Source organism: Vigna umbellata, chromosome 1 (assembly GCF_029865625.1).
Source record: "Vigna umbellata cultivar VRB3 chromosome 1, Vumbellata_1.0, whole genome shotgun sequence".
Classification (NCBI taxonomy): Eukaryota; Viridiplantae; Streptophyta; class Magnoliopsida; order Fabales; family Fabaceae; genus Vigna; species Vigna umbellata.
The window spans coordinates 76247890-76272820 of record NC_142165.1 but is presented as its reverse complement, the minus strand read 5'-3'; the positions used below and the strand labels follow the sequence as shown (position 1 = coordinate 76272820).

The following is a 24931-nucleotide window of genomic DNA, read 5'->3' as shown; positions in this document are numbered from 1 at the left end:
CATATTTTAAAGTGTAAAGTATTTATCTACAGCTGAGCTGAACCGAACGCTCAAACATTTAATTGGGGACGCTCGCTCTCAAGCGGAGTTCTTCCCAAATGAAAGAATTCCATTCTCAGTTATTTTCAGGGAAACCGAACGGTATAAGACCGTACGGTGACGAGCGTAATTTATCATAGGGAGTGATTTACGTTTCAGATTTTTCAACCATAACAGATTTCAGATTTCAACATTTAAACTTATACTTTATAATTCATATGATTTTCAATTTATAAACTTTATAACATTTATTCCAATTACTTCATACTCAACATCATCATACAGATTTACTTCATACAACATAAATATCCATGTTCATAATCACACATCTCAATCATCATACATCATGCATTCGCATTCATACTACATACATACATTTCAGTCATCAACATGCATACGTTTTCAGCAAACATACAACAGCGTATGAATTAAACCAATAAGCTTCCCTTACCTGGATAGCAGTGTTCGTTCTAAGAGTATTACTTGGACTTGCCCAACTTATGGTTTTCTACCCTCCACGATCGTTCTTACACTCTTCAACTAAGTCTAACCAAAGAAACGTAGAAGATATCAACTTATACCCTTGCATGCAACTGAATCTGGGTTCGCAAGAACTCCATAAACGAGCGTATGAGTTGGAAATCTTACCGTTAACAGAATCTGAAGTTGTTCGGACCAAAATGAAGTTCACGGCGTAGGGAACGTTCCTACGGTTCTGAATGTTAAACGGAGAAGAGATGTATAAGTAACAGTAGAGAGAAGTTGGAGGTTTTTAGAGAGAAGCGGGAGAAAAGGAGAGGTTGGGTTCTAAGGAAGAAGATGAGTGGTGCAGGTGAGTGGAAGGGTTTTTCGAAAAATCATTTTTTGTTCATTCCAATCCCAGACGAAGAGCGTCTCGTGTGCTGACACCTGCACCCCCACTTCTGATTTCAGAAGTTTCCAACTCGACACATGGCGCTCGTGCATGCAATGCAAAGTGGGTTTTAATTACCCGGAGTAGTGACGTGGCGTGCGCATTAATGGTGATGTGACAGATAATTGCAGTGTTAATTTTTCCGGGTCTCACACTTATTCTAGTCTAACTTTTGTGTACAAAATATAAACATTCCATTGAATTAAAAAATATTTTACAAATAACTCTTATAAGAAAATAATCATTCCTTTGAATCAGTAATCATGTTGATATATTTCGAGATATTTTATTTTTTTAAACTTTAATATAAAATAAACCAATATTAATTAAATTTAAGTAAAGTTAAATAAAGTATTGTATAATGTTTCATAAAATTAAGGATACAAAAAATAAGACAAAAGCAAGTTGGCCAGAAATAAACAAATAAGTGAATAAAACTAACAAAACAAACTATTTCTTTCTATTCCCGTTTACAGTGTGTTTCATACACAAATATGATTTAATATTTTGTAAAAGAAATTAAAAATCTTAAGAAAATAAAAGAATAACAACAATCCAATTTCAAAAACAGTGTGTAATGGGTTAAAAACAAATAATTGATTTTTAATATTTTTAATTTAATCTAAACTATTTAATTAAAATTAGGTTCATTTTTTGTGGTAATTATATTGGAATAAAATAAATCATTATATTTTTAATTTATAATCTTATATTATTTTATATAATTTTTTATTGAAAGAAGTTTTATAAGTCTTAACGAGGACCACATGAACAAGTGTTTACATGCCAAACTAAAATATCCCTGTTGTACATGCTCTCAATGAGGTTAAACACATGCTTCATGAACTACGGATTTCTCTTCTATTATCTATACAATGATAATGGTTAACATTTACAATGAAATCAGTCCTTTTATACAAGGAATCCTCCCTCCCCACTCTATCGTCAAAAGGATGAAAGCCATAAATCAACTTGTTCAAATAATCTTACCTTGAAAAAATATTTACATTTTTTACTTTGCAGCTTCCAGAGAACTTTTGAAGTAAATGATTACTTCTCTTAAAATAAAAATAAACTACTTGTATAAAAATAATATTAAATATTCTTATACGGGTCTAGGACAGAGGAGAAAGTCTGGTTGTTGTCTCTGTAGCAGTATCCCACAAAAGGGACAAAACGGTTTTGAGGACACCGCTTGAGAGGAAGATTTAATGAAAGAGTCTGAATCTACATGAAATGAAGACATTCTAAAAAGTGGCTCTGGTGCCAATCTAAACCCTGACCTTTGGCAACAGACACAATACCACAAGGGAGTAATGGGGCAAACCTGCATACAAACAACACATCTTAGTAACCTGTGAGACTTAACATCATCATCACTGGAATTTTCACATTGACAAAAACCAAACTCAGGAGATTCAAATGGAACGGAAGCTGAACAAAAACTGCATGTCTCCACTGCTGAACATCTATTGGCCAGGAACCTGCATTTTAAGAGAAACACATTAGTATAATTATCATATTTGAAGTTTTGAACCAAATCTACGTATTTGTATGTCAATTTTAAAAGCTTATGGTTGTTGCAGGAGCAATTAGATATATAGTCCGTATTTGTATGACAATTCTAAAAGCTTATGGTTGTTGCAGGAGCAATTAGATATATAGTTTTGAACTACCGCAAGGGAAATATGTACAAACAAAAATTTACAAATAAAAACTAGGGCAAAGTGTGCACATAAAGCAAAACTGGAAGATAACCTTTTTCAGAAAAATGCCAATGTATATGTGTTCTAATTAGAGAAATATTTATAGAATTTTCTTAATTAGAAAAAATATCTATAGAATCTTTCTAATTAGAGAAAATATTTGTAGGATCTTCTAGATTATATTTTAGTATATTGTTTCCTTATTTCTCTTTTTTTAGAAGATTAGATTATTACAGACAGAGATAAGGAAAATGTAATTGATATGAATGAATATAATAAACTCATTCTCTTTTTCAAGTATATGTTACTCAGATTGACATTTGATTATCCTCGGGGACAAAAAATATTTATGCACATAAGTAGAGTGAATAAAAAAATCATTATACAGATGACAAACAGTAAAAAGAAACAATATCTAAAATCTAAAAAGTACCTTTTCTTGTGACTAACTTCTGAAACAATGGCTTTCAACTGGTCACCTAAATGTTTCTGGTCTGCAGCAATCCATTGTTCCATCTGTGCTAGTCCAACTGGATACCAACAACCATGTTGGGAAGATGTTTCAGGATTGGACATGCTAGTTCGGTAAATGGAAAAACTGAAACCCACAAGCCTTTTCCGGAGCTCCCTTTCACTGCTCAGAAGAATTTCTGTCCACTTTGTAATGTGTTTTTCCATGGCAGGACATACCGTTTCCAGCTTTTCAACCTTTCTGGTTAATCCAATTATTTGATCAGCATCCAGCTCTGCTAATATTACACGTCTACAGATTATGTTGAACAAATGCAGCAGTCGAGATGGAATATCTGACAAGCTTGAAGAGACAAATGATAAAACTTTTTCAGAGGAAAGATCCATATCTAATTGAAGGAATGATGATGCGATCCACTTAATGATTATATGTTCTGCATATTTTGAATTGTGATCCTTCAACGCCAATAATGCTGTAATTATATCCCAAAGAACCAAAGGTTTATCATGAAATTGATATTGGTTTAAAGACCATATGATATTGGTTCCCCAATAAATTAATTCTTTTTCCAGATAACTAGAATTTCCTTCAATGCAACATGAAAAAGGAGATTTCAGCTGAACATCCATTTGTAGCCCTCCAATCCAAAAGTAATCAATGGCTGCCCTCAGAATCCTGTCCAAAGTTCAAGAAAAATTTCAAATTTCCACATGTATACTTTTTCTTTCATGAAACCCATGTTTTGGAAGGACAAGTGGTACAAAAAAAAAATAGAAGACCTAGTATATAAACATTAAATTACACTTGTTTCTTGTTTTCAACTTTAATAAGTCGAATGTCAGAATAATCATTGTATACGTACAAGATTTCTATCCGTTGCCATTCTTTTGCTACTTTTAACATGATTGACTTGAATAGCAATTTTGTAAATAGTATACTTCCAATTGGTGCCAAATTCCAAATTATAGGTAACCAATAAAAATACGTATGTCTCTCCACATACTCAACAATAAGAAAAGGCAAGAAAATAATAATTTGCAAATCAAGTTTATACCTTCCTTCATACATTCGATTCAATTTCTCAATATCAAAGCAATGAACCTGCAATGAATAAGCAATAATAATCAAACATAACATATTCAAATATGATCCAAGCAAATAAAATAATAGGCTAAATCACAACTTCAGTTCCTCTTTAAATCCTGATATGTGATTTTGGTTCCCTTATTTAGTCACCATGTTTTAGAAAATATGCAAATTTGGTTTAATTCTCAACTTTACAAATTTGTATTATTTTTCATAATTTAGTTAAACTAATTATTTTTCTAACCGTAGCTTAAATGATATGTTAGATTTAAGGTTCAATTGATCAATAAATAAAAGAAATAAATGCATTTAAAAATGAGATTTGGACCAAAATTTCAGTTTTCGAAAATATAGAAGCTAAAATCACAAAAATGAAATTAGGGAAACCAAAATCAAAGATTAGGAATAAAAGGTAGACCAAACTTGTAATTTAGCCTAAAAAATATTAAAGATGAAAATGAATTGCTATGTTATGTGGCAACATATTTATTTCTCATGCTCTGGTTATTGTTATTTACCCAATTATCAACTAACCCAGTCAACATAATGCCTCTTTGAGAAAAAGACAGGAAAAAAGTGACATATGTAGCAGGTTGGAACCTAAGATTAACATAAATTGTTAGAACTCAATTAATTAGGGTTAAGGAATGATTGGTGAACTACAAAGTCAGCTCTCACTTCTTTGTATTATCTACAAGAATAATGGAATAAATAGTAAATTACAATCAAACACCACGGAACATAAAAACCTCGCTCTATCATGGAAAAGATTGTTCACATAAAATAAGTTATAGAAAGTCGAGCTAGGGAATTAATATTTGTGATTCAGACAAAAGACTAAGGGGCTTCAACAAAAACAAAACAAAAAAGACAAGAGCTTAAGGGTGACATTCAAATCCCAGGATATAAGGAATTTTACATAAAATGCGCCCCTTATCCACAACAACCATCTAAAAGGGACACATTTACCCAGGCATTTCACCAAAAGAAGCATTCCTCCGATTGCCTTTGCCTCTGTTCTGCAGCAACAGCCAAAAAAAAAAAGGCAAGGTGGTTTCCGTTCTACTTGAGTAGGTCAAAGATGTCAAAATGTCAAGGCAAGAGAGAGCATAGTATATGACATGATTTTTTTCTTAGAAAAGCTTGCTTGTATTTTGCAACCCTCTTTTCTTAAATAGGCAGCATAGAATATTTTTACATTAATATGGAAGAAGATTGCAAAAGAAATGCAATAAAGGGATGGATTATAGGAGATTTCCTATTTACAGAAAGTAATTGTTGATACCTAATAGCAATCTATTAAAGATAGAACATAATCTAATAAAGAGTAATAAAATACATTAACACCCCCCCCCCCCCCCCCCCCCCTCAAATTGATTATGGTAAGTGAATAGGGGAGATGTAAAGTAGAGAGTTGACAGTGTTGGTCAAGGCTTTCCAAATATAATGACAATCTACTTCATTATACTTGGTAGATTCATCAAACACTGGATTTGCAGTAATTTGAATAGCACTCATATTATCGACATGAATAGGTGTAGATGTAGGTTGAGAAAACCCAAGCTGCTCCAAAAGATCAAGTAACCACACAACTTCAGCACAAGCAGATGCATTGAACTATATTCAGCCTCAGTAGAAGATTTAGAAACATGATCTTACTCCTTACATTTCCAAGAAATTAAGGCACCACTAAAACATACACCAAGCTTTAGTAGATCAACGAGTATCTGGACAACTTGCCCAATTAGCATCATTATATGCCACAAGTTGTAAAGAATAAGTCTTTTGGAAAGAATGACCAAAGTGTAGGTGACCCTTTAAGGTATCGAATAATGCGACAAACAACAGCAAAATGAAGATGATGAGGAGCAAGCATAAAGTAGCTCACCTGGTGAACAACATACGAAATGTCAGGTTGAGTATTGGTTATGTGGATAAGACTTCCTACCAAACACCAATAGAGTGGGATCCGACAAAATATCTCCTTCATCTTTTTGGTACTTGTCATTGACTTCCATAAGAGTATCAACTGACAAAGTTCCATCTAAACTCTCCAATTGAATCAAATCTTGAATGTACTTTTGTTGGTTTAAAAATATTCCATTGGATCGATGACGTACCTCCAATCCCTAAAAATAGGTGACTATCCAAGATCTTTCATGTGAAATGTTGCATCTAGCTCAATGTGCAACTTCTTAAATAAGTCATGATTAGTTCTTGTAATGATGAAATCATCCACATAAATCAAAAGGAGAACTATATAGTGGAAGACTTGTGAAAGAAGAGACGATAGTCATATTGACTCTATGTGAAGGAGAACTGAAGTAGATTAGTACGAAACTTCTCAAACCAAACCAAAGGATCCAAGTTTAGGCCTATACAAGGAAAGTCATAGTTTACAAATATCAGTAGAAGAAGAAAGCAAACCAGAAGGAAGTTTCATGTAGATTTTTTCTTTGAGATCACTGTGAAGAAAGACATTCTTCACATCCATTTGATGCAATTGCCAAGATTGAGAAGCAACAAGAGCAAGGATTGTCTGAATTGTAGTCATCTTGGCAATAAGAGAACATGTCTCCTTATAATCAATCCCATACTCTTGTCTATTACCAAGAGCTACTAATCGAGCTTTATAGCGATCTAAAGAGCCCTCAGATCGAAGCTTGACAGAGAAAACCCATTTACTTCCAATAGGTTTGATCATTGAAGGACAAGACACAATGTCCCATGTGTGATTTTCTTGAAGTGCCTAAAGTTCTTTGTATTGCCTTTTTCCAACATTCATGTTCCATAGCCTAGGTATAACTAGAAGGAATAGAAATAGAAGACAAGGTAGTTGATGAAGAAACAGAGTGGACCAGCAAAGAGGTAGAACAAACAGAACAAGTTCCAGTGCAGGAGGTGGGTCAGGATCAAGTGTTAGAGCATCATCATGAAGGGTACTAAGAGGATGGGGACAACGTCTTTCATACACAAAACCAAGCTTGAATCGTTCCATAGTTTGTGAAGGAGCTCACCAGCCGAGTAGACAACACCAATCTCACGAACTTGTGAGTGCTACGTATGAAGACGGAGGGTAGGTTCTAAAACCTGCGTTTGCGGTGCAACGAACTCACGAAACTTTTAGGATCAAGACAAAATGAAGATACCATCCTTAAGAGGTGCTTTACTCCAACCCCAAGATACTCACAAGAAACACACTAGAACCCAAGAAAAGACCACAATTTAAAGACCAAGCTCTGATACCATGTCAAAATGTCAAGGCAAGAGAGAGCATAGTATATGACATGATTTCTTTGCTTAGAAAAAAATGTTTGTATTTTGCAGTCCACTTTTCTTAAATAGCCATCATGGAATAATTTTATATTAATATGGGAAATTACAAAAGATATGCAATAAAGGAGGGGATTATAGGGCATTTCGTATTTACAAGAAATAATTGCTGATAAATTCTAACAGCAATATATTAAAGGTAAAAAATAATCTAATAAAGATTAATAAAAACATAATAAAATACATTAACAAAAGATCCCCATAAGCCCTTTGACTCCGCATATGCTTAAAAGTATTCATCTATAACCCAATCCCACCCATGGAGAAAAGTTCAGGGGACTGACCACGGGTAAACTTAGTGAACTTATACTCTTCTTTAATTTCCTAGACATTAGGGCATATAATACACACTATTTGGGCATTTAAGAACCACATCATTTTGATGCATTTAAAGAATACGAATATGTCAAGGATTGATGTACAATAGCAAAATCTGAACGAAAAAAAAAAACATACAGTAGCAATGACAAGATTTCCAGGGGACACTGCTACACCAAAACATGAATCAAATGCATCTCTCGAAATCTGAAAGGAAAAATAAGTATAATTTAGTAGGGAAAAAAAAGATCGTACTCAAAAGGAATGGTAGCTATAAAGATAACAGTAACATACATTGATTGAGCTGTCACGGGGCATATCAGAATTGAGAGTTACTTCATCAAGATGATTCTCACGCAAAATCCAGCTACGCACTAAATTATCCTATCAACGTTCAAATAATAATCCATCCAATATAAATACATCTAATCAATACACATTAAAAGCACAAAAACAAAAATTGAAAGACACTTTAGCAACCATACAAAAAAGTGGGAGAGAATCATGCAACATCTTGCTGAATGTATTTTAAACTGTACAAAGCTCAATGCATAATATAATTAACTAATTTTGCTTTCAAGCTCTCCAGTTAACATATGCGGAAAATTAATCATTCTTGGTATCAAGTTTTTTCTTCAGTATGAAAACTAACTAGTCTAGTTGTTTAAGAGAATAAGAGTTTCAAGTTCTATTGCTTCAACTACAGTCTAGTTGTTCCTCTAGAAATGGGTAATGCTGATTTATGAGGAGCAGCATCTAGTGGCTACTATCGTTTTTCAAATGCAAACTTATATTTCAAAACAAAAATCTAACACACTTCCATTATTTTGCTAGTTTAAGTCTACAGTTGAATTGTAGTTTAACACTAAACTTCAGCCTTCAAACAAATTCAGATGGGGGAGTTTTATGTCTTTTCTGTCCATTTTGGAAATTGTACAAAGACTCTATTGTCCTCGCACTCATCTTTAATGAGTCAGAAGAAATGAAACACATGCATATAGTAGAAAAAGGTCTCGTATTCCTGGCTCAAGCCAAGCTCCCTTTCAGTTTAAGGACCATGCCTTTTTCACTGCAGTTTTATTAACAGACTGCCCTTTCTACACATTCTTAAAGGTCTTTTTACACTTTATTTTCATTTCTCAGACCCTATAATCCAAATAAAACGCCCCTTTGCTAAAATAGATGCATATTTGTAGGCTACACCGTCTATCATATTGGACATAGAAGGTAAAATTTGTCTTTGAAAATATTATAATTGAGATGTTGAGAAAAGAGAGACCGAGAAAGTATAAGATGAACTCCGTGTACAGTGTATAGTACTGCTATAATTTCATATGTAACACAAGTATTTTTATTTATAATGAAGAAGATATACATTGATACGGAATAAAACAAATAGTTAATAATGAGAAATATTAGCAAATATTTCTCTACAGGTGTAATCAAATCATATCATATTTTCCCGTTTAATGTAATAAATCATATCATATTTCCCTATTTGATGTAATTATCATATCTTTAACAAATACATTGCCCTAACATGCCTCTGGATATGTTATTTAAATCTCACAGTTAGTTATATAGTTCTAAGGTTCTAGAATCTTCTGTAACAGACTTCAGAGACTAATCAGATCCCATATGATTTAATTCACTTATGTTTAACCATGGAAATGAAAATCATGAATGTAATTGGTAGAAACGAAGATACAAATGCTGAAGAAACTTGGTATGGATCAAGCAATGTATTTTATGTCCACGTAAGTATGATATTTCTTTTCTGCCAAAGTCATAAATTGAACGTATACAAAAATAGTCAAATCACTTAAGAAAAAGATTATAACCTGGCTACAGCTGTATAAAAATCTTCCACCGAATGCCCAGGCCAATCCCGTAACCTAAAGGAATTAAAAAATGTAGAGATCAGAGGATAGCCTGCTTTTCTTTTCAACTAACTCCAAAAGAAAAAGAGGGGAAAAACTTACGACATAATCATGAGCATAATATGAGCCAAGCTTATCAAATTCCCTTGAAGATATGTCGAATAGCCATATTTCAAATGAACCAGAAACTTTGCCAATGGCTAAAAGAATCTTCGAAGGGTATTGAACATGCACAGTTACTGAGAGTACAGAAACTGGGACAGCATTTTGTGTCATAACCTATTTGGAATTCAAAGATGCACTTACGAATTATTCAGAAAAAGCCGAGGGAAATGAAAACTGATACAGAAAATGAGTAGCATGTACCTCCTTCAATAGCGAGAAGGAAGTTTGATCCATTTTGGACAGCAATTTGTCATTGTCAGCCAACCAAATCTTCACACTGCAAAGAACATACATGATACTTTCAGCTAAATTAAGATGCTAGTAACAAAATGTAACATCTTACAAAAAGGTCAATCCAATTGGAGTACAAGGGAAGTGTACAGGAATATGCCAATACAAGATTCTTGAATGAATAATATGAAAATAAAAAGTTTGAAAGTGCACTTCTCTAGGGATTAATCTACAGCTTTTGTTCTTGTAAGCATAAGATGGTAAACGGTGAGTGACTTAGCTGAAAAATCAAACATCATGGAGTCTTTCCCTACCTTTTCCTGATGGAGACATGTTCAGTTTCTTCCATTAAAAGCCATTAAAATAAATTAAAAAATGTCTCTTTTCACGAGAGAACTAAGATTTAGAAAGATTGAACATTTAAAATGGATGAATGGCAAAAATGAAAGACATGTTTTCAACTTCAGTCTAATCAAACAAGTTTACTTTTAGGTTAATGTGACAGGTTTCAAGTCCATGCAATGTACATAGGATGTAAAAGGTTAATATTTGTGCGTCCTAAGAACACGTTTGAATTCTAATGGGCCATAAATGGTTGCAGTCTACAAATTGTCATTTGGAATTTTGAAAGTACCTCTTTCCTGTGTGTTGGTGCCAACATTGCTAATACCAAAGTGAATATTATATAGATAAGGAGAAACCAGATGAATTTTGACTAGATTGTTGGAAATAGTAACACTTAATTATTATTAATTTTCAAAGAAGGTTAGCTATTGTTCTTAGCTGACAACAAAAAGCTTCGAGGTGGTTTGATTTGTACTCCATTTGTACCCTCAAAGATTCACAAGGTCAAGTTGCAGAAAATCTTACCAAAGGAGTGTGCAATTCAAATTTTGAAAGAGTTATATGCAAGCTAAGAATAGAAACCATCTATTCTCCAACTTGAGAGGAGTGTTGGAAATAAGAATGTCTATGATTATTTACTTTTGTAATCATTATTATTACAAATTGTTAAATATATTGCATTTTATGTTAATTAAGGAAACATAAACTTTTGCTATTGTTTGATATTGGTAGATATTGTTGATATTGTTTTTAACAATATCTTCTATTTACCATATCTATATTCCATATTTATATTTGGTTGTCATATATACTTGTATCATTCTTCATTATAAATATGTTTACCCTATGTGTGTTTTAGACACTCAATATGGTATCAAAGCCATGATTTAGAGTTTATCCTACCGAGATTTCTTATTTGTTCAACCTATTGTGTCACCCGCTATCGGAATATTTGTTGTTTGTTAGGAATACTGTTTCACCCGCTACGAGGCCGCTACCGAACCACCCATTAATGTCTAGTCCCACATACCAGAATTATATACCTCGACGTGAGGGGGTTATGTTGGAAGTCTCACATTGACTAGAGATAAGGCAAATTTAGAGTATATGAGTGGGTGCAAACGTCACCTTACAAATTGGTTTTGTTGGATTGAGTTAGCTTAAAATCCATTTCTTAACATGGTATCAGAGCATGGTTCCAATCAGGGACCTGTAGGTTATGGAGATACTTTTACTCTAATGGCAAAGATTACTTTTGTTCGTTTATTTGTGGCCATGGCTGCACTTCAACAATGGCCTCTTTATCAACTGGATGTCAAAAATGCTTTCCCCAATGAAGATTTGTAGGAAGAAATTTATATGGAGAAAAATCTCAGATTTGTTGCTCAGGGGGCGTCTTCTAGATTTGTATGTCATCTTCACAAAAATTTTATATGGCCTAAAATAGTCTCTTAGGGCTTGGTTTGGCAAATTGAGCAATGTGGTTCAACAATTTGGTATGACTCGAAGTGAGGCAGATCATTCAGTCTTTTACCGTCACTAAGTGTTGGATATGTCTATTTGATAGTATATGTTGATGACATTGTTCTTACAGGCAATGACCACCATGGTATATCCCAGATGACAACACTTCGGTCACCATTTTTAAACCAAAGATCTTGGTAAACTCAGATACTTCTTGGGTATTGAGGTAGCACAATCTAACGATGGTATAGCTATATTTCAAAGGTAGTATGCATTTAATATTTTGGAGGAAATTGGGTTAATGAATTCAAAACATGTTTACACACCCATGGGTCCTAATACCAAACTCCTACCAAATTAGGGGAGCCTATTTCAAATCCCGAGCAATATAGAAGATTGGTTGGGAAATTAAATTACCTTACAATTACTCATCCTGACATTTCCTTTGCAATTAGTGTGGTGAGCAAATTTCTCAATTTCCCATGTGAACATCATTGGAATGCAATCCGTATATTAAAGTACATTAAAGGATCTTCAAGAAAAGGTTTGTTATGTGGTTCCAATAACTATACAAAAGTAGTTTGCTATTCAGATGTTGATTGGGTAGGATCTCTTTTTGACAAGAGATCTACTTCCAGGAATTGTGTCTCCATTGATGGTAACTTGATTTCTTGGAAGAGCAAGAAATAAAGTGTTGTGACAAGATCTAGTGCAGAAGCAGAATATAGAGCTATGGTCTCAGCCACAAGTGAACTTGTTTGGCTTAAGCAATTGCTTAGAAAGTTACAATTTGGAGATGTCACTCAAATGACACTTATATGTCACAATCAGGCGACTTTTCATATCAGTTCTAATTCGGTCTTTCATGAAAAGACCAAACACATGGAGATTGACTGTCATTTTGTTTGAAGAAATGATTGTATATGGAGACATCTTGTTAACTCAAATGATTAGTTAGCAGATATTTTCACTAAGCTTTAAGAGAACCAAGAATTGATTATATTTGTAACAAGTTTGGTACATACGATTTATATGTACCAGCTTGAGGGAGAGTGTTAGATATGTTACAATTTATGTTAATTAGAGAAACATAGACTTTTGCTATTGTTTGATATTGGTAAATAAAGTTGATATTGCTTTTAACAATATCTTCTATTTACCAAATTTATGTTTGGTTGCCATATATACTTATATCATTCTTCATTATAAATGTTAACCTATGTGTGTTTTAAACACAGGAGAGATTAAACCTATACCTAGGTTTACTATATTCAATAATATCACTCTACTAAAAGGTAAACAAGCTAAAGCAAATTCAGAAAAAAAAAATCTCAGCTCTGAAATTTTTTCTCCACGTCATTAGGTGTAACTCCCATTGTCACTACAATGATGCAAATAAAGCTCCAATAAAAAATCTCGCCTAAGTTCCAGAAGTGCATATTAGTCGTTTAATGAGATGAAATCAGACCGAGAATAGATATAACATACTTGCCTAAGCATGCTTAAACTCACCTCCCATCAGAGCTTCCAGAAGCTAATAAAATTTGAGGATTTGAAGGATCAGAAGCAAACAACAACCAACTTATAGTAGTAACCCAAGAATTGTGTGCATGAAGGAGGCCAAGAAACTTCACAGTAGTTGGAACATCTTTGTCGTCAATAGTATAACAATCTGGTGGATGAAACCTCCATAAAGAAATTTTACCAGATTTCCCTCCAATAGCAAGCAGACTGAAAGAACCGCAAACTGGATAATATTTAGATGCTAAATGCAGCAAGGGAGACCATGAAACAACAAGGGAACATAGCATTGCACTACGAGAAGCATATTGATCAGCACTTATCAGGGGCCAGTGGTTCTCAGGCTTTTCTTTTAACAATTTCCCATTATGATTATACAAAGAATCCATTCGATCTGATGCATTTTTCTGCAGGAATGATCTAATATTAGGCTACTAACAATCAAATAAATGCAAACCATAGTCATCTTTTAGAAGGCTCATAAACAAATTGTTTCTAATCAAAATTAACCCCGATTTGCATGAGAAAATGCTGCATAATTAACTAAATATTGGTAAAGTTTTACACCAAGTCCTGTGGTGGTGCTCTTTTACTATTTCTTTTTTATGAATCTGGTAAGAAACATCAAAGGAATTCTGTTATTTAAGAAAAGGGTTTTGCTAACGAGTGCCCTAAGGCCAATGATTAAGAAGTATTAAATACATCCAATTACTTAAAATAGAAAGCATTGAAGTACTCTCTCTTTTGATACAATATTTCTATTTTGTTTGCTTGACTCGTGTCTTAGCACACTAGATAGCATTTGTCGTAGGGGCTAGAACAAGCATATTAACGTTGACAACCTGATGGCAATAAAAGTCCATCATTGGAATCACTAGACACAATAAAGATCATTGCACAAACATCAAAACAGCAAAATTTATGAACATATCTTGAACTGTATATGCACATTTGACGAGGTACATAAATAATCTAAGTAACAAAAACTAGTTCATGCACACTCCACATATGTCATTTAAAACTGTTTTTCACATGTTATAAACTTATCTTAGCTTTTCTACAAGCATCTGATAGATATAAGGAATAAGAATAAAATGCATCCCAGGTACAACCTGTCTTGTTAACTAATTCACCAGAAGGAAATTTAGAAAAAGAAACCCAACCAAGGTCCAAGAACATAAATAAGATAACTTACATCCAATGTGGCAATCCCTATACCTCGAAACTCTGTACATTTAAGATTCTCATACAGCCTTTTAGTTATGTCCACAACCTGAACAAAATAAGATCGACATATTATACTTAAAGCAGTCTACACATATAACATCAAAATATTCATTTCTTTATATAGCAAAATTCATATATGGGAAATAGAATGAACCCCAAATACTTAATATAATACAGGTATGATATGACATATACACAGGAATTCAAGAAATTCTTAAGAGTTCAAGATTCAATTAAACCTAAGTATCTCAACATGAATTTTAAAAAGAAACGTAATTTACATAAATGTACAATATTTGTGAAGAAATATTGACAATTTCTCAATAATACATACCTCAATCCATTCAGCACAGTAATCACAAAAAGGCGGACGATAAATCTTCACATGTCCTTCAGAGGTGCAAACAGCGATCAAACATCTGTAGCAAGTTATATCTTTAAAAATCCATAAAATCATATTGATTTTTTCATGAATGAACAAAATATGATGCTGCTAGAAGCAAACTATGATCCTAGGAAGCCCTACTCTATCAGATCAGATATTTGAAACCAAAAATCACTGTCATATAGAGTTTTACATCTGCAAAATCAGAGATTCAAAATCTAGAATCATCTTGTCAAAAAGTGCTACCTGGAGACAAACTATCCCACAATTACATGACCAATTCAACATGTGCCAAAAAGACTGAGTCTATAATTGCCTTCTAGTTCTAGGATACATGAAATTATTCAAGAAAACTGAAATCCATACCCTGAATTAGCAGCCATGCCAAGCGGAGACCATGATATTGATCGGACCACAGGCTTATCATCCCTATACAAAGCCGTTGGCAGGAGGCATCCAGAGAGTAAATCTGCACATCAATTCCAACATGTAAAAGTTATGTGTTAACACTACGCGGTTGGTAACAGGCCAGTGAAATTTCTCATTCACATTCAACATCATCACATGTGAAATTTTAACTATAGGCACTACACTAATAATAATAATGTTGCTTAATCTTAAATTTGGGGTTTTAGCTAACTTAACCCAATCAATTCATAAATGAGGAAGACTCCCCCTCATATGCATTATTTTTACGACATTACTAGTCAACAAGAGATCTCTAACACAACTCCTCACGCCAAGGCCTAGATATCCCTTTCCTGAAGTTCAAAAAAGCTGGACATCTACAAGTGACCGATAATCAGTGGCCCCATCAGTCCAATAATAACCATTAGGATACATTCCGATATCAGCTTACAATTTCAACTTAGACCTAATTCAACCTCAAAAGCTAGTTGATGAGATGAGGGTTGCCCCCGCTCATAAATCCCATGTCAAATTTTGAACACACACCTCGAATTAAGAGACTAAACATCTCAAGCATAAAGTAGACAAAGTAGGCAAGACCGAACATGTACAGGTGGCCAGATAATAAATCCAACGACATCCACTGGGATAAGTTCTATACCATATTAAATTTGGAAAAGAAACTAACTCATCTTAAAGAACAAGCTCATGAAGTGATGCTTAGCTACACTTATACACACTAATTTGAGTCATTCACCATAGATAAGACACGCCAAAACAGCCCATCGAACTAACTAATGCACTAAACAAGCGAAGCAAAACACTAATGACTAATTAACGAATGATTTTCAGAATGAAGGTTGCAGTAATGGCAGTACCTTGTCTTTCTACAAGTCCTACACAAAGAGGCTGGCTTGGGACGATTTTAATTACGCCTCGTGGTCCACCAACAGGCAAATCAGGTCTCTGAAAATAAGAAAGAAAATCAAAGGAACAAACTTATTCCATGGAAAAAAGAGAAAGGAAAGTGAACAGCGCATTCAACTTGGTGAAGGTTGGATTCAGTACAAGAATGGTGACGAGGTGGCCGGAAGCAACGGCAATGAGGTTGTCGTCGGACCAAGCAATGGCGTTGGGAAAAGAAGGAGCGCCCAAAAGCATCGCAGGTTGTAACGGACTGGGACAAGAACGCGCCATGCTGTGGTTTTTTGAAGAGCGAAGAGATGTGAGTGCGAGAGTGAGGGTTCGAATCCCTAATATCATACAAATAAATAAATAACGATTAAAAAATAATATACTGAACTGAATGATTATGTGTGTGTGTGTGAGGATCCCCTGTATGAAGGTGCATGGTATGGACGATGAGCTTCAAACAAAATAGGGTTTTAGATTTGGCTTTTGGTCAACGGTAGCCGACGACTCCCATTAAAAAATAGGGCAATATTGAGTTTCCATATTTTTTAAAGAGTATCTTTCAATTTTAAAAACAAAATCGAACTAAATGTTAAGATTTTTACAATATAAATTATGATAAGGATTTTGTAATTTATATTTTGATAAATTTTAATTATATCATTAAAATTAGAAAAATTAAACACTTTATTTTTTTTTATAAGATTTGAAAATATTATACGACTTTCAAACAAACACATTTAAAATTACAAAAAGTTACTGAACAAATTTATAAGAAATATAAGGTTCAGAGAGAAAAGTAAAATCAATAAAAAAATCAGTCTTTTAAAAGTTAATTACTTTAAGAATTTCAAAATATTATTAACAATCTTTTTATAAGTAATAAAATTCTTAACTTTATGCATTCAGATTTAAAAGGTTAAATAATTAATATTTTTAATTTATAAAAAAATTATAATCCCACAATAAATGAAGGATGGGGATGATGGAGGCCACGTCAACAACGAAATACAAACTTAATAATTTGACTCTTTTTTTCTCTACATACATTCATACATTCATATATATATATATATATATATATATATATATATATATATATATATATATATATATATATATATATAATGATTTTATTTATTATATGTAAAATAAGATAACAAAATATATTATTTATTATATATTTTAATACATTTATATTGTAATAAAAAATTATTTTATAGAAATGAATATTTTTAAATTTTAGGTCTAGGGTAGATAATTATTTATTTTAAAATGTGTTTTACTTTTAGTTCTTTTTCTTGTTTTTTTTTTCGTTATTTTCTATTTTCTAGATCAGTATCATGAAAAGAAAAAAGTTTATATATATATATATATATATATATATATATAATGATTTTAATTATTATATGTAAATTAAGATAATAAAATATATTATTTATTATATATTTAATAAATTTATATTGTAATAAAAAATTAATTTGTAGAATCGAATATTTTAAATTTTTAGGTATAGGGTAGATAATTATTTATTTTAAAATGTGGTTTACTTTTAGTTATTTTTCTTGTTTTTTTTCGTTGTTTTTATTTTCTAGATCAGTATCATGAAAAGAAAAAACTTTATATAAATAATGTAATTATTATTATTATTATAGTTTTTAATATTAGTCCCAGGGTGTTGTTTAGGCCCAATGAAAACAGCGGTGTAAGGATGGCATGGGAGGTGCATCCGAAATAGTGTGATCAGATTTAACCCTTTTTTTTATTTTTTAGGGTTCTTTTTCTGAAAAAAAAAATGGCAGCTGCCTTTCTTCTTTCCTGGGTAAAACAGGGGTCATCCTCTTCTCTCTCCGTGGGAACAGCAGCACCCACCGAGCAAGCACCGCCACGCTCCTTCCGGTCGGCCAAAGGTGTAGCTGGCGACGCCGCTCGTCGCCAGACTCATCGCCGGCCACCGCGAAAGCCCTCTTTTCCCGTCTTTTCCTCGTGTGCGAGAGAGAAACACCCTCGATCGATTCTCCTATTCCCTTATTTTCTGTTTTGATTGGGTTGGTTTCCTAATGGGTGCGTTGATGATTTCACCATCGAAACTTTTGAAGATGAGGTTTTGGTGACGACGGCGTTGTGGAGGAGGGAAGGGTGATGATGGTGTTCGGTAACAATGGAGATTATGATAGAAGACAGAGACGATGGTGATTAAATACGGGACAGGAGACTTCAGGTTAAAGATGAAATATGGCTATGCATTTGGATGGTGATCGAGAATGGCGAAAATAGCCATGATATATATATACAATTCTTTTGGAATATTTACACAACAATATCATACACACAGCAGAAATGTGTTCAATAGCAAGTGAAAAATTTGGTATCAAATGCAGCAAACTAACTCAAAATGAGGTATAAAATGCAGCAAACTAACTCACTAAAACATGATGACACAGGTGTTCAAGGCATGGCTTACCTCTTGGAGCTCCTCTCACTGTTTCGTCTCGTACCTCATATGGTTTCCTCTTCCTCATATGGTATAAAATTGCACAAATGTATATGTTTCAAACATTTTTTTTTATCTCTTTTTTTTCTTCTTTCCTTTTAATTATATTAAAAGCAAAACTATTACACACGTTTTTGTCTAATATTTTAGAATCTTTTTTCTTTTTATTTTAAAAAACAAAAACAAATAAAAAGAGAAATCAGTGATAATTGAAATTAAAAAAAAAAAAGTTCAAAAATAGAAATAAAAACGAAAAGAAGTAAATAAAAATAAAACACGACAAAATAAAATAAAACAAAAAAACAATAAAATAAAGATAAAAAAATAAATACAGTAAAAGAAAAATGTAACAAACAACTTTTTCTTAAAAATAATAAGTTTATACAAAGTTTATTTTACGTTTTAATTATTTCTTCTTAACTCTAAGTATTGACACTGTCATAATATTAGCACTTGACCAATATATCTATTTGTAATTGTAACGTAAGTAATAAATCTATATATTTGTATAATAAACATAAAGTAAATAAGTATATATATATATATATATATATATATATATATATATATATATATATATATTGTTGCGATCGAAATCGTGACCAGATGACAGAACAAAAGATAAACGAATTTAAGAAAAAGATTTTGGGAGTCGTCATAATTTATTCTGAACAAAATATGAAAAATCATAAAATAAAACATGGTCTACAAAAACTAGATTTTAAGTTCGGAAATGAGTTACAAATAAGGAACTCCTTATCTAAAACCAGTACCTTCAATTAATTGTACAGTTTTCAAAATATTTAATTTTCCCCAAAATTATAATATAAAAAACTATTAAGAAACAAAAAAAATTATTTTTATCAGCAAGATTGATATTGCTCTTATTTATGATAGAAAATGAGAGATCGCGTAGTTCTTTATAAAAAAAGGTTTGTAAATTTATTTGAAAATTATTATGGATTGTTTTAGATTTTTGAAAAGTAAATCCGACAAGGGTTAACCTTGTTTCTACATATATTCATTTATGATAGAAAATAAGGGATAACGTAGTTTTTGTAAAAAAAATTTGTTTAACAATGTTGTCATTTTTAGTTTTGAAGATTTTGTATTTTTTTATTTTAAGAATGGTGGAAAAAGAAAGAAATCGACTATAAGCCACGCGGTACTAATACCCTTTATTTTATGATTTATTATTTTTTTAAAACAAAATATGTGATAAGAAAATACTTTTTATTTTTGAAATTGTTTATTTATAATTTTTTTTTTGAAAGAAAAATTTAAAATAGATATAACGTGATGCGAGATATCTAAACAATACCAAAAGAAACAAGGAAAGACCTTCTTTTTTATGATTCTAAAATGTTGTTTGTGAGCAATGCCTTTTAGAAGAAAATTCCAAAGTTAAGTGTAAAATAAAAGCGCGTACAAAATAATATAATACACCAAATCAAAGGAGAAAAATAAATGTGGAGGTAACATACCTTTCCAGCTTTTGATACTTTCCTAGTTCTTCTTTGGCAGTTGTTGTTGACAGAATCCCTTTTGCGTGAAAACTTATTTTTCTCTATACTCTCATCTCTCTTTCTATGTTTCTCTATCTCCATTATTTTTGTATGCCTCTCTCTTTTCATCTTTTTTTTATGATAGGGTGCGTATTTATATACACATATTGTAATATTATGATACTTTTGTCTTAATTATGAATTAATTGACAATTAACCAAATATGGAAAAAATGGTCTTGGTTGCAAAAAAATCAAATCAAATAATATTTAAAACATTGATTATAATTATTTTTAGAAACTTTGTTGTCAATTTTTAAGACCATATTTTTCTCTTAAAAAAAACTGACGCAGCAAATTATAGTATAATATCAATATATTATTTATATTTATCACTAGGAATATCACTTATAATTATTGTCATATCTAGAAACTAATATTTCAAATAGGTCCCCTTCTTTTTCGGCGTCTCAATTGGGTCCTTATTTTTGTAAAATTGAATCAAATAGAGGCTTGCCGTCAAATTGAAAAAACGTCGTTAAGGAGGGTGTTACGTGGAATGCTCACAGTATACATGTGTAAGGAAAGTCGGCATGTTGACACCTTGGTGGGTGGTCAGCCTAGTGGGTCGGTCGGCCTGGTGGTCGGCCACTCGATTTGGTGGTCGGTCGGTCGGCTGGGTGGTCGGCCTGGTGGGTGGTCGACCACTAGACCGAGTGGCCGACCATCAGGCCGACCACTAGGGTGTGAGCATGCCACGCCAGCATGCCAACTTCCCTTACACATGTATACTGTCAGCATGCCACGTAACACCCTCCTTAACGACGTCTTTTCAATTTGACGACAAACCTCTATTTGATTTAATTTTACAAAAATAAGGACCCAATTGAGATGTCGAAAAAAAAGGGACCTATTTGAGATTCTGGACGAAAATAGGGACCTACCGAAATATTAAACCTAACAAATAATTACATACGTTCTAATGTTGATCACTCTCTTTTCTGAAACATGATACATGTTATACTACTGTGATCTTAATCTACGTGGATGACATTGTTCTTTCGGGAAACAACGCTACTGAGATACAACACATCACCACTTCTCTTGATAATCTCTTCCACATCAAAAACTTGGGTGATCTCACTTACTTTCTCGGTTTGGAAGTTGCCCGGAATAGTTTTGGCATTCATCTTTCTCAACACAAATACACCCTTGATCTCCTTACAGAAGCTGGAATGCTAAATTGTGCCCCAATGCCCACACCTATGACACTTTCCTCTCGGTTAACCAGTCAAGGAGACCTCCTTACTGATGAAGACGCATCATCCTACCGCAGACTCATCGGACGCCTTATATATCTCACCAACACCAGACCCGACACACTTTTTCTGTTAACAATCTCAACCAGTTTGTTTCCGCTCCTACCACCCTACACCAACAAGTTGCCAATCGCATCCTTCGATATCTCAAAGGCAGTCTTGGTCATGGCATATTCCTCCCAAACAAAAGCATCAATCAGCTCAAATCGTATAGTGATTCCGACTGGGCTACCTGTCCTGAATCCCAAAAATCCATACTGGATATTCCGTTTACTTCGGTAATTCTATCATCTCTTGGAAATCCAAAAAGCAACAAACTGTTTCTAGAAGTTCTTCAGAAGCCGAATATCGGGCTCTAGCCATTGTCACTTGTGAGCTACAATGGTTGACCTATCTCCTTCAAGATCTTCGCATATCCATTGTTCAACCTGCTATTGTCTATTGTGACAATCACTCTGCTATTGTCTATTGTGACAATCGCTCTGCTATTCAGATTGCTTCAAATCAGGTGTTCCATGAACACAACAAGCACATAGAAATAGACTGCCACATTGTAAGAGACAAAATCAACAATGACCTCTTGAAGTTGCTTCCCATTTCTATAACTCAACAAGCTGTTGACCTCTTCACGAAACCTCTTGTTATAGCTACGATTAAATACCTTCATTTCAAGATAAGTATGACTGATATTTACTCCCATCTTGAGGGGATGAAAGCTGTTACTATTGGGCCTGTTTTGGAAGCCCAACCCACTTCCTTTTATCTTTCCTTTTTCTTTGTTTGCTTCTTCCCTTTTAATGTACACTGCTACTCTGTTGACTGTGCTAGGGATTTCTTAGCTTTCAATTCACTGTATTTTCTTTCTCTTTTGGGTGTACGTTTCCTGCACTTCATCTTCTTTGTTCTTCTTTATCAATGCTTTGTGCTTTCATCATCATATATCTTGCTGCTTTTACCTTCATCATGTTTTACTTTGTAAGTTGCATATATTGTAATAGCCTTTACAATTTTATGATGTAAAAGTGTTAGACATTCATTCTATTCATAGTAAAAGGTTAATAACAGGTTGGTTCAGTAATCGGTAAGGTTTTTATGCTTTTAAAAATGTGAATATAATTATATTTTGTATGCCACGAACGAAAATGGTTCTTGGTGAATGAAGTTGGGAAAATGGAAAAATAAAATTACACCATTTGATAGAGGACACTTTTCTGCCTTCAAATTTAATAAAGATTTTTGTACTATCTTATTGACCTGAAGAAGGCTTCAGTAGAAAAAAATGCGTAAAAGTGTTCTTGTTATACTCTTTTATATATCTTGTTTTGGTGAAGTTTGATATTTTTCAATAGGCATGCAGTTTCAATCTCCCTTGAGTTGGATAATTTATTGATTTGCATGTTGTCATCTTAATTTCTTCATGACTTCCTATATTCACAAGTTAGAGTCCTTCATGACTATTTTGTCACAATGATCCAATTCTGTAAATATCTCAACCAATTTTCAATAATATTTAGTTAAGATTCTTTTATTTTATTTTCTAGTGAATGCCCTTTCATTCATAACAAACATATGTATCTCATGAAATGCTTTTGACAAAAACATTCCAAATATCAAGGCCAATGAGTAAGAAAGATAAATTTTCATGATTGACTTCATATAGATCAGTAACCATTTTTTCTTTGGTTTTTAGTATTCCATTTTTCATATCCTATCGCCAGTGGAGAAAACTCTAAATCTGGAGCTGCAGGTATTTTTTTTGAACTATTCTGCAGTATCTTGATAAGTTTGACCCTTCAATGTACTATGAAGCTATAGAGTTTATGTAAAAGATGAGGTTCTCAGGGTTGTTTGATTGTACGAAAATACGTAAGAGCACACCTATTTTTTTTCGTATTCTTAAATGCAATTTCAATGTTTGAATATATATATATTTTTTTTCACGGAGAAGGTGAAGTTACTTAGACCTTATTTTGGTTCGCTTCAAATGCTGTGATCAGGTCAGTGGAGTTGCTTTCGATTCATGTTGGTCATCACCAAATTCAAATGACAATGGAGAGACCGTTATGTATCGTTTTGGTTCTGCTGGTCAGGTACTCAGAAAAAAATGTTTTAATTCTACAAATTAGAAATTTAAAATAATTATTTAAAATATTAAAGATATGAAATTTAAAAATAGCAGTTTATAGAATCTAAAATCTAAATTCATATATTCTATAAAGATTAAAAAGAATAATTTCAAGTTTTATGAATTAAAGAATACAAGAATATAAATCAAAACTTACTAAAATTTAAATGAATTAGGAACTGAAGTTAGCAAATACTAAATGTAGCTACATTTTAAAGTTATCTGATCTTTCTCCGAAGATTGGTCTTGGGAAGCTTTATTCATCAAAACGATTGAACTTTGTAATTATTTTTAATATACAAAAAGTTTATATTTATTAATTTTAATTTAAAAATATAATTTAGGATAAAATAAAAATATAATTATATATATATATATATATATATATATGGAAGAAAGTAATCTATATTTATAAATACAAAAATTCCTTTCTTGATATTTATCTTTATTTTTTTAATTTTATCGTTTAAATAAAAGTTTTTTAAATTAAAATAATTATTTTACCAATTTTACTATTTAAATGAAAATTTTTTAAAGTTTGTAGTCGAAAAAGTTTTGATCTATATAAAATAAGAAACAAAAGTTTTGAACATATAAATCGAAAAAGAAGCTATACATAGTCGTCATTTTTACTTTACGTTGCTGTCACTTAACAAAATAAAAATACTGTCGGCATGGTTGTTCCCATTAAAAAAAATTTACCATTGTATTTAGAAAATTCACAATTTTAGTTATTGTTTCATCTAATCAAATATTTAAATTTTAATTTTTTTTTCTAAAGTTCGTTATTTATTTATAGATATTTCCCTGGGAGCATTTGCAAGCCCTCTTAATAAATCATTTAATACAAAATATCTAATTACTTATTAATAAAGAAATGAAATTTTTATAAATTAAATTTTATAAAATATATTTTATGTTTTTTATAGTGATTCTATTGAGCTAAAACTATTGTCTTACTACTTGATATTAGACTATGTATTGTGAGGATTTGAAAAATATTTAGAGAATAATTCAATGATCTCTTTGTGTATTTTGCTATGTTTTTCATTAGAATTAAAAAAATTTAATATTATGTGATGAT

The 24931-nt window shown here is 32.3% G+C and overlaps 1 protein-coding gene across 1 annotated transcript; it reads right to left on the bottom strand.

Moving 5' to 3' along the window:
- Window positions 1-1790: 1790 nt before the first annotated feature.
- LOC124820174 (uncharacterized) lies at window positions 1791-16738 on the bottom strand. Its single transcript, XM_088104260.1, has 14 exons — window positions 16562-16738; window positions 16372-16459; window positions 15452-15554; window positions 15035-15119; window positions 14669-14746; window positions 13465-13880; window positions 10114-10189; window positions 9850-10026; window positions 9709-9762; window positions 8162-8251; window positions 8006-8074; window positions 4185-4231; window positions 3092-3805; window positions 1791-2436 (listed from the first exon to the last, which is right to left on the bottom strand). The coding sequence occupies exons 1-14, from the start codon at window positions 16688-16690 to the stop codon at window positions 2058-2060; spliced, it is 2505 nt and encodes an 834-aa protein (XP_087960386.1). The 5' UTR covers window positions 16691-16738; the 3' UTR covers window positions 1791-2057.
- Window positions 16739-24931: the final 8193 nt, after the last annotated feature.

Bases quoted from the DNA above. Each gene is read 5' to 3' on its own strand.
- LOC124820174 (XM_088104260.1), bottom strand. From the start codon at position 16,690: ATGGCGCGTTCTTGTCCCAGTCCGTTACAACCTGCGATGCTTTTGGGC. The intron at 10,027-10,113 runs GTACATGCTACT...AATTCCAAATAG, and splicing joins CCTTCTCGCTATTGAAGGAG to GTTATGACACAAAATGCTGT. The intron at 9,763-9,849 runs GTAAGTTTTTCC...TAATTCCTTTAG, and splicing joins ATTATGCTCATGATTATGTC to GTTACGGGATTGGCCTGGGC.